The 16,253-nt window shown below is 45.0% G+C and overlaps 1 protein-coding gene across 1 annotated transcript; it reads left to right on the forward strand.

Moving 5' to 3' along the window:
• Positions 1-2,728: 2,728 nt before the first annotated feature.
• On the forward strand, positions 2,729-11,909 carry Snrnp27 (small nuclear ribonucleoprotein U4/U6.U5 subunit 27). Its single transcript, XM_051154845.1, has 6 exons — positions 2,729-2,895; positions 4,715-4,835; positions 6,191-6,303; positions 6,764-6,843; positions 10,332-10,396; positions 11,275-11,909. Exons 1-6 carry the CDS (start codon positions 2,862-2,864, stop codon positions 11,327-11,329), a joined length of 468 nt encoding a protein of 155 aa, XP_051010802.1. The 5' UTR covers positions 2,729-2,861; the 3' UTR covers positions 11,330-11,909.
• The last annotated feature ends 4,344 nt before the right edge of the window (positions 11,910-16,253 follow it).

Consider the following 16,253-nt stretch of genomic DNA (forward strand, 5'->3'; position numbering starts at 1 on the left):
ACCTTTCAACACCCTGGACAAATTAAGGCAGTTCCAAAGATGGCCTGTGTTATCATGTAAAGGTGTCATACCTTGGCATCCTGCACTTCAATCTGTAATCTGTCCTGAGTTAATGTGCAGTAAGCAGGGTTTTAGGTCAAGATTCACCAAATCTTTTGGTGAATTTTGTCAAGTGCTTTTTCTACATCTTATTAAAATGGTTTTGGGGGGTTTTGGTTTTGTTGTTTTAGTTGGAGACAGGGTTTCTCTATGTAGCCTTGGCTGTCCTGGACTCACTTTGTAGACCAGACTGGCCTCAAACCCTCAGAGATCCACTTGCCTCTGCCTCCCTGAGTGCTGGGATTAAAGGCATGTGCCATCACTTTCTGCCTGGTTTGGGGTTTTTCCCCTGTTTTTCTAATGAATTAAACTGAAAGTAGTTTTGGTTTGGGGTTGGGTTTGTTGTTGTTGTTGTTTAAGGTGAAGAAGCTCACTAGTGTTACTTTCCTGCTCAGTTATTTTACAGGGTTCCCTGCTGTGTTGATGGTATTGGCTTCCTGACACTATTGTAGCAAATTTACCACAGACAAGTTAGCCTAAAAAACTACAGAATGCATTCTCTCACAGTTCAAGAGGTCAGAAGTCCACAATCTATTTCTGTGACTGAGAGAGGGTGTCGAGCAGAGCTTTCCTCCCTCTGCAACTCCCCATGAAGAATCCACTCCCTGCCTGTACGGGTATTTTTAAAATTAATTTTAGGCCAGGCGTGGTGGCGCACGCCTTTAATCCCAGCACTCGGGAGGCAGAGGCAGGCGGATTGCTGTGAGTTCGAGGCCAGCCTGGTCTACAAAGTGAGTCCAGGATGGCCAAAGCTACACAGAGAAACCCTGTCTCAAAAAAATAAAAAAAAAATTTTAATTTTTTAAATTTTATTTGGGGTTCCTTAAATTGTTTTCTCCCTACTTCTCCCCAATCCCTTCTAAATACCCCAACACCAGGTAGATGAGAATGGTTATTGTGGAGAGGGGGTGTAGTTTTCCTCAGCTACTTCTGCTGTTTAAGGTCATCTGGTTCCTTGGGGCAAGGCCAATCCTTGTTTCAGGATGTCTCCATCTTCTTGTCAAACTCGATCGACAGCAACCAGGAACATGAGGAAAGCACCAGCAGCCTTTTTTGTTGTTGGGTTTTGTTGTTGTTGTTGTTGTTGTTGTTGTTGGGTTTTTTGCTGTTGTTGTTGGTGGTGGTGTTGGTTTGTTTTTTGAGACAGGGTTTCTCTGTGTAGCTTGGCTGACCTGCACTCAGTAGACCAGGCTGGCCTCTGCCTCCCAAATGCTGGGAAGCAGCCTTTTTCTTTCTCGAAGCCCCCAGCTTTTTCTGAGTCTGGCATTTATTTCCACTGGTAAAGACCAGGCTCCTGCACAAAGGTAGTTTCCAGCTGACAAAGATCATGTCCCCTCTCAGGAGGCAGTTCTCAGCTGTGGACAAACTGGAACAGCCTCCATATCCCACACCTGGGATTAAAACAAAAACGTGCTTCATATAGACCAAAACTTCTACAACGCCTGCCTTTCGCATCTTCTGTTGCTGTCACTCAAGTGTCAGTCCCTCTGCCTCTGGAGTTTTGGGACCTGCTCTGTGTCAGCCTTCCTCTGCCTTGTTGCAGACCTTTGAGGAGGCACTTAGGAGTCTCCTGGGTCATTGAGGGCAGCCACCTCATCTGCAATCCTTACTTACATAAGGTAACATTTATAGGCTCAGAAGATGAGGACCAAACATTTTTGGTGATCTGTTTACTGACTAAGCCATTCTCTGGAAGGTTCTTTGAGGAAGGACGGAATCTTAGAGCCTTTTACTTACAAAAGACCATAGTTGCGACTGAAGAAATAGCAGAATGCAAGGGGTAAGAGCACTTGGGCTCATTTTCTCACTGCCTACTGTCAGGAGCCTCTAAACGGCCAGCTCCAGGAGATACAAACCCTCTTCTAGCCTCTGAGGACATACGTGTACGTATAAAAATAAACTTTCTCAAACCGCCATGGTAGTTTAGGGCACAATCTCAGTGCTGTCATCTGAGATAACAAAGCTGACTGCGACCTTTGGTGTATTCGTTTCTTTCTTTCTTTCTTTCTTTCTTTCTTTTTTAATTTACTTATTTATTATGTATACAGCATTCTGCCTGCAGGCCAGAAGAGATGGTTGTGAGCCACCATGTGGTTGCTGGGAATTGAACTCATGACCTTTGGAAGAGCAGTCAGTGCTCTTAACCTCTGAGCCATCTCTCCAGCCCCGGTGTATTCGTTTCTTATGAGAGTTACGTGCAAAAGTAAAAAACTACAAACGGATTGCTCGTGCTAATTCGATGATTAGACTTCGTGTAGCGGGGCGTTGTGATGCACTCCTTTAAACCCCACAACTTAGGAGACAGAGGCAGGCGGATCTCTGAGTTTGAGATCCGCCAGCCTGGTATATGTAACAAGTTCCAGGACAACAACGTAGTGAAACCTGCCTCAAAACCACAACAAAATAAGTGTGATGTATTTTATACGTGCAGAGAAACGCTGGAAAAACGGGAGAACTGTGCTGGGTGGAACGATAGACTGCTAGGTGCATTTACCGGAAGGACAAAAGGGCAAGTCGCAACCAAAAACAAAATAAAACAAAACAAAACAAAACTTGAAGAAGCAGAAGCGGCTGTCAGTACCTCCTGGAACTTCAGGTCTCGGAGCGGCATCCGGGGCAGGACTTAGCGTCTGCCACTGGCTGGAGAAGACGGAACCCTCCCAACGCTTCCGGCGAGTTTCCAGTCGGCGGGCAAAACCAACTTCCGGCTGCTTCGGAAGTCGTGGAGTCGTTTCCGGGGCGGTCAGAAGAGTAGGACTCCGATGGGTCGAAGCCGAAGCCGCTCCCCGCGAAGGGGTGAGTCCAGAAAGTCGCGCGGCTCGGGACTGTGGCAGGCACTATCCGGGTCCTCACCCCGGAGGGACGGAGAGAGTTCGGGCCAGGGCGAGGCCGGGGCCTGCGCTCCTCAGCCTCACCATGAATTAGAGTTACACAGTTCCTTCGCTTAGCTTCTGGGTGACCGTGAATAAATCAGCCCACCTTTCTCCAACTCCGTAATCATCGTGGGTAATTTTACCTTGAAGGATTGATTTGGTGACTCACGTCACCCTCCATAGCATTCAGCATGTGATTGCCTTTGCTCACACATGCCTACTAAATGCTAGTGCCTTGGCAGGTCCTTACTTAGAAGTGTTTAGAATTTGAGACCGGGTAGCCTAATGTCTTCTGTACCCCAGTCCCTGAGGGTACAGTACTGAGGTGGCAATTTGTGGCAAACTCAGGGTTTCTGTGCCTTTTAGCCATGTTAAGGGATTAGAATTAGAGTCTCTAGATGTTTAGAACAAGGCTCGTCTTTAACTGGCGAATACTCGATTTTCTTGCTAGCCAACCAGGACCTCAGGCAAATTGAGCCCTTAAAGTGATGCAACTTTACAATAGATTGTGGGTTTCCTTTGTGGGAAAGAATACATATTGTGTGGCATGCTTTACTTTGACCAATTTACTAATTAATACAAGAAATGGTAGATTAAGCAAGTAGGGGGGAGAAAAACCGTACCCTCTTACACAGCCGACTTTCAGGAAGCACAAACCTTTGTGTTAAAACCATGATCCTGGCTGGTCGTGGTGGCTCACGCCTTTATTTATTTACTTTTGGTTTTTCGAGACGGGGTTTCTCTGTGTAGCCTTGGCTGTCCTGGACTCACTTTGTAGACCAGGCTGGCTGGCCTCGAACTCACATCGATCCGCCTGCCTCTGCCTCCCAAAGGCTGGGATTAAAGGCGTGAGCTGCTGGGTGTGGTGGTGCACACACCTTTAATCCCAGCCCTCGGGAGGCAGAGGCAGGCGGATCTCGGTGAGTTCAAGGCCAACCTAGGCTACAAAGCAAATCCAAGACAGCCAGGGCTTCACACAGAAACCCTGTCTGGAAACTCCCCTCCCCACCAAAAAAAAAGAAAAAAGAAAAAGAAAAATATTCTGATTGATAAAAATATCAAAATGGATAGTGAACTATTGTATAAAGCGTAGAAATATAGATGGTTTTAAATATGCTACATTCTTTGACTTTAAGTTATGTGTGGTGTGTGTGTGTGTGTGTGTGTGTGTGTGTGTGTGTGTGTTGAAGAGACCTGAACCTAGTGCCTCACACATGCAAGGCAAATTTCTGAGCAACTTCCCCCTACCACCGCTACCAGAGTTTGGTTTTAAACAATTGATCTTTTTGCCTCCTCTTCCCAGCCCTGGCGTTACGGGAGTGTCACTATGCCCACAAATTACTTTTTGTTTGTTTATTTTCTTTGAGACAGGCTGGTTTCTCTGTTACATGGCTGTGGCTATTCTGGAACTCACAGAGTAGAACTCTCTAACTCACAGGGCCTTGCTTGCTTTTTCCCCCTGGGCTCTCTTCTTTTTTTTTTTTTTTTTCCCCTTGATACAGGGTCTCTTCTCGTGTTAGCCTTGGCTGTCCTGGACTCTTTGTAGACCAGGCTGGCCTTGAACTCACAGTGATCCTCTTGCCTCTGCCTCCTGAGAGCTAAGATTAAAGGGGTGTACCACCACACCCAGCCTGAGCTGCTTTTTTATGACTGCTGGAAGTGGCTTACATTATGCTCCAATAGGACAGCTGTAGGTGTTTGCACTAACTGTCAGCTCCACTGTTTTTGTGTGTTTGTATTAGAACGTAGGCGGTCCCGGTCCACATCCCGGGATCGAGAAAGAAGGCGCCGAGAAAGGTCCAGGTCCCGGGAGAGAGATCGCAGAAGGAGCCGCTCAAGATCCCCACACCGAAGACGCTCCAGGTGAGTGTAAAGAAAGAAAACAAGCTTCACCTCAAAGATGCAGAGAGCAGAGATGGGCATGGTGATGTGGGCTTTTAATCTCCGCACTCAGGAGGCAGAGGCAGGAAGATCTTTGTGAGTTTGAGGCCAGCCTGGTCTACGAAGTGAGTCCAGGACAGCCAAGGCTACACAGAGAGACCCTGTCTCAAAAAAACCAAAAACCAAACCAAAACAAAACAAAAAACAAAGAGCCTGGGAGCTACCCTTAACTTTGCCTGTATCACCTGGAAGGGAACTTCCAGTTTCATGAAATGGCAGAGTTAAGCACACATTGTTCTAAAGCTAGTATTACTCTTGGCATATGGCTTAATTACACTGCATAGTAGAGTAGTCTTTTAAAAAGATATTTGTCTTATTTTTATTTTCTTTGTATTGGTGGTTTGCCTTCTTGTATGTCTGCATGTGGTGCGTCAGAAACTAGTTCCAGACAGTTGTAAGCTGTGGTCGGGGCTAGAACCCATTTACTCTGGAAGAGCAACCAGTGAATGCTCTTAACCACTGAGCCATTCTCTCCAGCCCAAGAGTCGTCTTGAAGAGCAATGAGGAATAATGGCTGAAACCCCCTTAGAACGGTGCTTAGTAGAGTAACAGATTTAAGCATACAGTCAAGAACAGGCATCCTTTGAAGAGAGGTAGAAGTGGGCTATTGATTCAGAAACATCAGTAGTTGTTTAGGAGGATATTTGTTAGAAACACACATGTTCATGTTAAAATTGTTTATTACATTTGAAGTGGGTGGGCATGTGGGTGTTGAGGGGTAACGTGGAAGTCACTTTCCTCCTTCCACTGCATGGGCCCTTGGAATTAACTCAGGCTGTCAAGCGCTGTTACCTCTGGAACCATCTTGCCAGTCCCGTTACAAACTTTCTTTAAAAATATTTTTAAATATATGCACACTTGCATGAGTTTTACGTGTTGATCACGTACATACCTGTGGTGCCCACAGAGGCTGGAGAGTGTCAGATCCCAGGAGCTGCAGTTATAGGTGACTGGGAAGCAAGCCTGAGTCTTCTTCCAAAGCAGCACTTGCTCTTAACTACCAATCCATCTCTCCAGCCCCTCTTAATAGTGTGGGAGGCAGATTTTTCTGTCTCACAGATTTTTCTGTCTCACAGATTTTTCTAGACTTAGTGAATGGTAAATGAAGCTTTTCTTCCAACCACCAGACAGACCCTTCCTCCGTCTGCACTGGAGGGTAGACTCTGTCCTCTGTCGATGGCTATGTTCAGTCTCCCTGTGGAAGCTCATGGACAGCTGTAGGGACCAACAGGACGGCCTTGTGTGTGTTTCTAACGTCTTTACTTCATAAATACTAGGTCTCCAAGACGACATAGATCCACGTCTCCCTCCCCTTCTCGACTGAAAGAGAGAAGAGACGAGGAAAAGAAAGAAACTAAAGAAATAAAGAGCAAAGAACGTCAGATTACCGGTAATGTTACTGGATAAGCTGACTTGTGTAGATAATTTCAGTCATGTTAAAAGTACCATTTTGAACATATAAATATTAACCTTTTATAGGGCATTATACAATAGTGAATTCTAGTGTGTGTGTTGGTTCTGATTTAGGGACAGTATTATAAAAATCATGAAAAAATTCTTTTTGGGGAACATGCTCAAAGGTTGACGGCGTTGCATCCGATGCTAAAGGTCTGTGGAGCGGACATGATGGACATTCTGTTGTGTCAGATTAGTCAATGTTTCTTGTTAAATTTTTCTTTTATTTGTTCTTTGCTGGTGAGGTGAAATGTATACAAATATGTTGCTATTCTCTCTCTCTCTCTCTCTCTCTCTCTCTCTCTCTCTCTCTCTCTCTTTTTTGATACAAATGTACGTCTCTATGCATCCACAAATAAAATGATAAAGATTCAGAACCTCATTCATTTTTGTAGAGGAAGATTTGGAGGGTAAAACAGAGGAAGAAATTGAAATGATGAAGTTAATGGGATTTGCCTCTTTTGACTCCACAAAAGTAAGTAAGACATGGAACCAGGTACACACTTTAGGTCGAGTGTGTCCCTTACACCTGTCCTGGTTTTCTGTGTTCTTTTGCTGTCACTAGTAACTTATTTTGTTGTAGTGAGTCTCTGACTACAGAGAAAGCACCAAGCTTTCAGGGAACCTCCAGTACACAGGATGTCGGTCTTCAAGGACAGGCAGTGCTGAGACAGAAAAGGAGCAAGGCCGTTTGAAGCTCAGGGCTTGTCAAGTGTGAGGGACAAGGTGCATGGCGGACTAGTGACTGCCTGAGGCTATCTATGGTGAGACTTCGGGGCAAACTCAGAGGATTACTATGCTCTTAGCCAGGTGAAGGGATTAGAGCCTGTAGAGGTTTAGAACAGGAGGTTTTTGCTCTTTTTCAGGCAGGTTTTGCTATGTAGCACAGGTTGGCCCTAAACTTGAAGTCCTCTTGCCCATGTCATCTGAGTGCTGGGATTAAGAAGCAAGGATTTCAGTCCACAGTCACTTTTCCCAGGCTAGCCTCAAACTTGGTATATAGTCGAGGAAGACCTTGAACTTTTTGATTCTCTTGCCTCTGGATCCCGAGTGATGGGATTCGCAGACAGGCACCACCATGCCCAGTTTGTGTGGTGCTGGGATCTGAACCCCAGGCTTCACAAACACTAGCCAATGCTCTACCAACAAAGGTAGATCTCTAAGCCAAAGCAACTATTATAAACAAGGGAGTGACATGAAACTGTGTTTCCAGACGATGACCATGGGGACTGTATGGGGGACAGATGAGAGGTGGGGTAAACTGAGGACAAGGAGAACAGCGCATTTGTGCAAAAGGATTATCAAAATAACCTCCTTCTGCTGGTCCCCTGTTCGCTAAGTTGTTGATGTATGGTGTCATCTTGCATGCCGTAAGGCTTTCTTTCTAATTCCTGTGATGTCTGGAGCACATGCCAGAGGCAGGTGGATCGCTGTGAGTTTGAGGCCAGCCTCATCTACAAAGTAAGTCTAGGACAACTAAGGCTACACAGAGAGACCCTGTCTCGAAAAACAAAAACAAACAAACAAACAAAAATAGTGGCAAAGAGAGCCAAGCTGTTTCAGTTTGGCATGGTGGTGCACACCTGTAATCCCAGCACTCAGGAGGCAGAGGCAGGTGGATTTCTGTGAATTCGAGGCTAGCCTGGTCTACAACAGCCACAGCTACACAGAGAAGCCCTGTCTCGAGGGGGAAAAAAAAAATAGTGGCGAAGGACCTTGGTTTTGGGTCTTGTAATTGCCTGGTTCATATTTGTAATTCCTGATGGTTGTAAAGGTCTCAAGACACTGACACGCTGTAGTCAGAAGAGGTTTGCTTATAAAGGAGACATTAAGCATTTTTAGATTCTACAAAATGCAGTGTAGCATAATATGAAGGCAGCTGGGGTCAGGGCTCTTCTTCCGTCTGGTTTGGATCAGTGCATGATAGGTCATTTATGCCCCACTGAGCCCCAGCCCCGCCCATATGTGATTATTCTCAGAGCACTTCACACAGGCGTTAATTTAGCTCACGTGCACTTGAGCTTCCTGTGTATCAGTTAAAGTCTCTTGGCTCATTCTTTTTCTTTCTATTAAACATTCATAGTTTCCTTATTTTTACTAATGGATAAATATTTTTTCTCCTGGCATGAGAATAGAGTTAGTAATATGCAACTCTCCAGGAGCCTCCAGAAAAATGAGTAAACCTCTGGAGAGTGAACTCAGTGAGAAGTTCAGCATACTGTTCCTATGCCTGGCTAGTCTTTCCAGGTCTTGCCTACTCGGGTGATGAAACTCTGAGTAGTTTGTTCAGTATCACTGCTCTCCTGAAAATAGAAATGAAACTAGGAATAAAAAATTAAGTCCAGCTGGGCTCAGTGTAGTCCCAGCCCTTAAGGAGACAGAGGCAGGCAGATCTCTGAGTCTCTGTGTTCAAGGCCAGCCTGGTCTACAAAATGAATCTAGCACAGCCAAGGCTACACAGAGAGACCCTGTCTTGAAAAACCAAAAGAATAGAGAAAGAAAGAAAGAAAATTAAGTCCAAATTGGGACTTAGGAGGTGGCTCAGTTGACAAAGGGCTGACTGTGCAAATATGAGGCCCTGAGCTTAGATCCCCAGCACCTACAAAAAGCCCCAGGCTCAGTAGTGTGCATCTGTAATCCCAGCGGTGGAACGGCAACAGACACAGAGAGATAGGCGGGTGCCTAGAGCTTGTTGGCCAGCACTCTAGCAGGCTTGATAAGACCAGTGAGTCTCCTGTCTCAAGTAAGGTAGAGGGCTAGTGAGATGGGGTGTGTGTGTGTGTGTGTGTGTGTGTGTGTGTGTGTGTGTACACAACATACACACAAGACAAGTGTGAAACCATTTAAAATATGGAGAGCAACTGAGGAAAACACTCAACATAGAGCTCTGGTCCCTACATGCGTGCATGCATCCTAGCACTTTTGAGCAGAGGAATTGAGAAGTTCAGGCCATCATCAGGTACATGTAAGCTGTCCTGGGCTGCTCGAGTCCACCTGAAAACTAACAGACAAGCAAAGGCAGCAGCACACTATTGTAGGGTAACACACATGATGCTTGGAGGAGCCACAGTTGACATTGCTTCTGTTCAGGAATAGAAAAGACAGTGGTACTGTCAGCAACTGGATCATTCGAATTAGGCCTTGGCCAGGGGACAGCACGCAGATAGCTAAAGGCCAGATGGTTCAGGGAAGGCAAGTCAGACATGAAGCCTAGCACGGGAGCAAATGGGAAAGGGGTGAAGTGGCTGCGTGGGCACCATGAGAAGGAAGCTGTGTGCTTGGGAAGCCAACAGCATCAGCTCATCTCGGGCCTGCTTCAAGTTCCAACTCCTGATTAAATGTCAAACCTTCTCTGCAAGAAATGGGAATTAGAAACATAAAGAAAACTGTCCCAGCTTCACTTGAGAATACTATGAGCAAAGGCTAAATGAGAACTTTTCTCTTATTTCAAAAGATTTTTTGATGCTGGTTGGCACACACCTTTAATCCCAGCACTCGGGAGGCAGAGGCAGGCGGATCGCTGTGAGTTCAAGGCCAGCCTGGTCTACAAAGTGAATTCCAGGATAGCCAGGGCTACACAGAGAAACCCTGTACGGTTAAAAAAAAAAAATTCTTTGAAGGAAGTTCGATCTGCTTCTGTTTCCCAACATGCCTTGCTCATCACATGAAAAAGAATGCTTATTGGGTTTGTGTGTGTGTGTGTGGTGCCAAGGATTGTGCATGCAAGGGAGGCACCCCATCACTAAGAACACCCCAGCCCTGAATGTTTGCTTATTTGAATACTGTATTGATACTTAGGTATAAACAGAATTGTGACACTTGAAAGTCCGTGGGGTATCCTCTGGAGCTGACCTCTCTCCTTCATTGGGCCTTTTCCTTGAATGGCTCTTGCTACTCAAAAATGTAGCCACAGGATCCCCTCTGTGAGCCAGGTATTTAACATGGCTCCCTGTTTCTCTCCAGGGCAAGAAGGTAGATGGCTCTGTAAACGCCTATGCCATAAACGTGTCTCAGAAAAGGAAGTACAGGTATGTATGCCCCTCCCCCGGGCTGTGTTTGTGCTCGGACTCTTGGAAAAGAAATGTTGACGTTTTCCATATTGTTTGCACGTGTGTGCTCACTCAGGTGTCCTTCCCCCACTTTTTGAGACTTATAGCTGAAGATAAACATGACCCAGTCCTCGGGCCTCCACTGCCCAGGTGTTTGAATTTAAACACAGGCCACCAAGACTGGCTCCTGTGAAATATACTGTCTTTGTTGTGGATTCTGATATATTAAAATTTCCTTCCAATGTTCATGTAAGCAAGTAGCTCTGCCCGTTACAACATTGAGGCATGGTTTCTGAAGCAGAGCGCATAGTTCTGGCTAGACTATGGTCAGTGAGCTCTCTCTCCCCCTACTTCTGGGGTTATAGCACACGCAGCCATGCCCAGTTCTTCACATTCCTTGTGCTTGGAAGGGAAACGCCCTTACCCACTGCACCAGGGTCTCTTTGTACCCCAGGCTGGCCTTGAACTTGCAGTCGTTACACCCGCACACCTGCAGTGCCTGAGATTCTGTCTCACACCATCACAGCCAGATAATGTTCATTTGAAAAGGTATTGTTAGTTTGAATTCTTTTTCTTTTTGTTTTGTTGTTGTTGTTGTTTATTTGTTTTTTGTGTTTTGTTTGTTTGTTTTTTGAGACAGGGTTTCTTTGTGTAGCCTTGACTGTCCTGGACTCGCTTTGTAGACCAGGCTGGCCTCGAACTCATAGCGATCCGCCTGCCTCTGCCTCCCGAGTGCTGGGATTAAAGGTGTGCGCCACCACACCCAGCTTTAGTTTGAATTCTTGAAGTATGTTTTTATATTTTTAAAATAAGAGTCCAAACTTTTTTTAAAAAACGCTTTTCTCTTTTTATCATAGGCAATACATGAATCGAAAAGGTGGATTCAACAGACCTCTGGATTTTATTGCATGAGACTTGAGGTGTTGGAAGGAGGATTTCCCCCTCGTCTGGGTCAGAAAGTATTTTATATTTTGTATTTAATACACATCAAAACAGGATCTTAGTTCTTCCTTCTTATAAAGTAAGAAAGTCTTATTTATGACACCAGTTTACCTACTTTTCCTCAGGAAGAAGGTAAACACTTTAAGGCCATGTCCCTTGGGGTCCCTCGGGTGGCTGCCAGCCCGTTTGTCTGTCCTTAGAACCTGGATGTGCTTTCCCCTCGGATGCTTGCTAGGTGTGCTTAAAAATAGAAGGTAACTTGGATACTTTTCCCTAATAAAGCAATATTTCTACCCATTTTATATTTATTTGACAAATATTTTTATTACTAGATTTAAGATTCTCCCTAGACATTTTCTCTTTCTACACATAGACTTGTTTTATCTTGAGACAAGTCTTGTTATATAGCCCAGGCTAGCCTTGAAAGTGGGACACTCCTGCCTCTGTCTCCTTGTTGCTGGGATTGAAAATATGTCACCATGCCAGTTTAGATTTAGATATCTTGATTCTTGGAAGTTTAAAAACTGAAAGAAAAGCTATAGCTTTAGATTTTTGTATATCCTTCATTTCTCCCCAAAATACCATTTACTGTGTTCTCTCAGTAACAAAAGCCATACATGTTTGCTGTAAAAAACATACTTAGGAAAACCAGACAGCAAAAGAAAAGCCAAATTCCCCTTTAATCTACACCCAAAGGATTTTGTGTGTGTCTTTTCAGGCTCTTATGGAAATATTTTCTTATCCCCACCCATGAAATAAGTAAAATATACATACAGCCCTCCTCTAACTCTGGCCTCATTTACTGTGAACACTTTGTTTTTATTTTTATTTATTTATTTTTTCTGAGACACGGTTATTTCTGTAACCCTGCTGTCCTCTGTAGACCAGGCTGGCCTCAAATTCAGAGATCCGCCTGCGTCTCCCTCCCGAGTGTTGGCATTAAAGGCATGTCCACCACTGCTAGGCTTTACTATGAACATTTTTATGTTCGTACTGTTGTTTAGAGATGTGGCATCCTGTGGCTTTTTAGTTGTGCCATAATTGATCAACTTTTTTTTGATACCTTGGGAAGGTTATCTGCAGCAAGTCGCCTGTCCACTCAGAGAAAAGTACATAAACATATTTTTATATGTGTCTGCTTTGAACGGAAGTTGGTTATGCCACTGCTCTTAGCAAAGCCTTCATTGGGCAGTGCGTGTAAGCCCCCTCCAATTTATTGCAGGTAGACTATGGCGATTATAGCCCCTGTTAATGTGTTGTTGGGGGTTTTTTCTTTTGGGGGTGTGCAGGAGGTTTGGGGTTTTGTTTGGTTGGTTTTGTTTTTTTGTGGTTTTTTTGATCTTGTTTTGTTGTTGTTTTTGGTTTTTTGTGACAGGGTTTCTCTGTAACCTTGGCTGTCCTGGACTCACTTTGTAGACCAGGCTTGCCTCCAACTCACAGTGATCCGCCTGCCTCTGCCTCCCAAGTTCTGGGATTAAAGGCCACCATGCCCAGCTGCCCCTGTAAATGTTAACATTCCGATTATTTCTCATCTTTCGCAATTTTAAACAGTTCTGCAGTTACACTTGTGTCTCATTATTTTGTATTCTTTTTGGCTATATCTCTAATGTCCTTGTTAATTTCTTGGTTAACATACACAGTAATGGGTGGTGTCGGGCACTTCCATGGTCTGTATCACCTGCTTTGTTTTCTGTTCACTCTCCCCATGACTGCCCCCTTCTGCTGGTCTCTCCTCCTCCAAGTAGTTCTCCTGTTGCTTTCATATTCCAGGACCTGCTCTTCTCCTCTCTGCCCTCTCAAGATCTCTTTCTCTTCTCTCATGGTCCCCTTTATACATTCATGACCCCATTCACATGTATGTAAACATGTGTATTTAAATCTAGATTTCATGTTGAAGAGAAAACACGCAATATTTGTGTTGGTCATGCTTATTTCATGTAACAAAAGGATCTCCATTTCCCTTTGAGTAGATTTTTAAATCTGCGAGGAAGGGGAGGGGAATATGGCTAGGACCTTATCCTCTAACAGGCTGCTCTCTTCCAGGGCCACGCCTTGTGTCAGATCTTCTGTTCCTACGTAGCTGTGTGTTGGCATGGCCAGGGCTTTGTCCTTTGACTCACTACTTCCATGTGGCCCTGTCTCCCTTGTGGCTTTGGATATGCGTGTGAGGGTGGACCTTCACTAAACTGCAGCCATGCTCGTGCCTACAGGCTCAGACTCCTCTAGTGTGAGGGCCCTTGCTTCCTGCTGTGCTCTTCCCTGAGTCTGCCCGTTGCATTTACTTCTTCGTTCAGACAAATGCTGGGGTCCTCATCAACTGCTCTCTTTCATAGCCTGTATCTGACTGGGAAATCCATTTGATGTTTGTTTGGCCACTGTTTACCACCAACACCAGTAGAAGCTCCCACTCTTGCCTGGACTGCAGTAGTAGCTCCAGATAGGCCTCTGTGCCCTCTTTTTACTCTCCACCCCATAGCAAACATCGCCTCACGTTCCTCCTGCTTTCGGTGAGAGACTGTTGGCATAAAGTCCATTTCTCTACAGTCTCCAGGCCCCCTTGTGATCTGTACTCACACCCTAGCTCACTGCACTCGAACACATGCTGTGCTCTTTGCTCTTCTTTGAGGTCAGACATGTGCCTGCCTTGGCTTTCCACTTAATTTTTCTTCCTCTGGAATGTTCCCTCTCCTCTGAATGTGCTCACGTACCTTCTCTCTATTGAGAGATTCATAGATCATAAAACATACTGTGTTAAAGTTGATGGTAGTTGTAGTGTGTGCATTTAGGCAGGAATTCATCTTTACTTCTAGAGTCTATCAGCATCCCCCCAAAGAAACCTTGACCTCTCTTAATACTCTAGCCTCAGCACCTGCCCTCACAGATCACTGATGTACACCATGTCCTCAGTATGCCTGTTGGGGTGTTTTCTATTAGTGGAATCATGTGCTGTTTTGCCTGGCTGCTCTCAGTTGGCGTCCCCCACACTGTGGCGTGCATTAGTGCCCTCTTCCTTTTTACAGCTCATGAATACTTCATCCTCAGCTTATACCTTGTTTTGCTTATATTTCAACAACAGCAGGTGGGCATTTAGGCTGCTCTTGCTTTTGTGAATAATATTTCAGGGACAATAGTATACTTTTGGATAAACATTTATCTGTTTGTTTGAGACAAGTTTTTTCTCTATGTAGCCCTGGCAGTCCTAGAACTCAAACTCTCAGAGCTCACAGAGATCTCCTTGCCTTTGTCTCACCAGTGCTAGTATTAACACTGCGCACCACTCCCCCCAGCTACAATGAATGTGTGATTATTCTCGGTTCCCTGGTCTGTCTATGTAAAAGTAAAAGTACTGGGTTGTGTAATGACTTGTGTAAGCTTTTCCATTCCCCTGCTGCACCTGCTGTCCAAGCCCACCTCGACTTTCTTCACAGCACTTAGCATAAGCTTATATCCACCATACTTTTACCAATTGATTCTTCCATTCTGAGAAATGAGGCTTGCCTTTTTGCTGCTGTAGCCCCAGGTCCATGGAGTGCCTGGTGCCTTTTGAATTAGAGTGTAGTGCTATCAGCTTTCTCACTGAACCATTTCTACTATTTGGTTTTGGAAAGTATTTAAAGATATTAAGATAGGACTGATGCCCCTTTTAAAAGTCACTGGTTTTTAAGTTGTATTTGTGTCTGTGTGCCTGCACTCTGCATGTACACCACATAGAAGAGACATTAGATCGCCTGGAACTGGAGTTACAGATGGTTGTGAGCCACCTGGTGTGGGTGCTGGGAACCAAAGCCAGATCCTGTGTAAGAGCAGCAGGTGCTCTTAACCCCTGAGCCTGCCCTCCAGCCCCTAGTTCCCTTGTCTGTCACCTGCCCTGTGCTGAGTGCTAGGGCTGCAATTGTGCTGCACCCCACCTTGCTTTCTCTTTTTATTTACAACAAAAGCATCTAGAGATAGGATTAACATGGAGCCCTGTAGAGCTATTTGTGCCCACACAAAGACCGCCGCTGCCCTCTTCTGTGTCCTCTGCAATACAGTAGTGTATGGGTGCACACACGTGCATGTGTGCGGATTTCCCTTTCAGAGGTTTTGAAGATTCTAATGTCATGAAAAGAGCCACAACATGGAAATCTTTACAGTGACAGCAAAGAAGGGCTTGCTACTGAAGCAGAGATGCCCTGTGTGGGTATTTGCTTCTTCACAAAATGAAGTCCATATCTCAGAAACATAAAAGACAAAATTTATCTCATAATAGTTTTATAAAGTTTGTTGTGAAGAGGATTTTAATTCCCACAGCCTTATACCCTTCAGGCAGTTGAGGACTGTGGGGATCAAGTTCTGAGGTACTCGCCGAGGCAGCCTCCCTTGGCCAGATGTGACAGGATGAGGTGAGCTCAGCATTGGCAGCAACTTTTCATTTAGCTGGGACCATGGGAAGAAAAGCCCCTAGGCCAGGGACTCAGGGACTAGATAAAAGTTGATAGCCATGCCATATGTGTTTGTTTCTCCATTTTAACTACTCAGTTCTTAGTTTTTCTTGCAAGCTGAAAAGCACCTTCCTTATGCTATCATATGCAGATTTTTTCATTAAAATTCTTGCCATAGAACTGGTCTCCAAGCATTTTAGAACTCCTGTGTTTGGGAGGCAAGGCCTATTTATCGATTCATGCCTATGTAGTGATGGGAGCTGTGGCTTGGGCTTGTAAGTACTCAATGTTGGAGCACCCTTTGTCCCCACTTCCTGCTCCACGGCCAGTAGATGGCACCAGATGCTGTGTTCTTTCTGATGTCAGGTCCTTCTTGGTATCAGGAACCCATCTCTTCTGTCAACAGGAAAGGAACTTGCTGTATCCCTAAACCTTACTTGCTGGTATTTATGTAATTGGGTTGAATTTAGACT

Source organism: Acomys russatus, chromosome 13 (assembly GCF_903995435.1).
Source record: "Acomys russatus chromosome 13, mAcoRus1.1, whole genome shotgun sequence".
In the NCBI taxonomy this organism is placed as follows: Eukaryota; Metazoa; Chordata; class Mammalia; order Rodentia; family Muridae; genus Acomys; species Acomys russatus.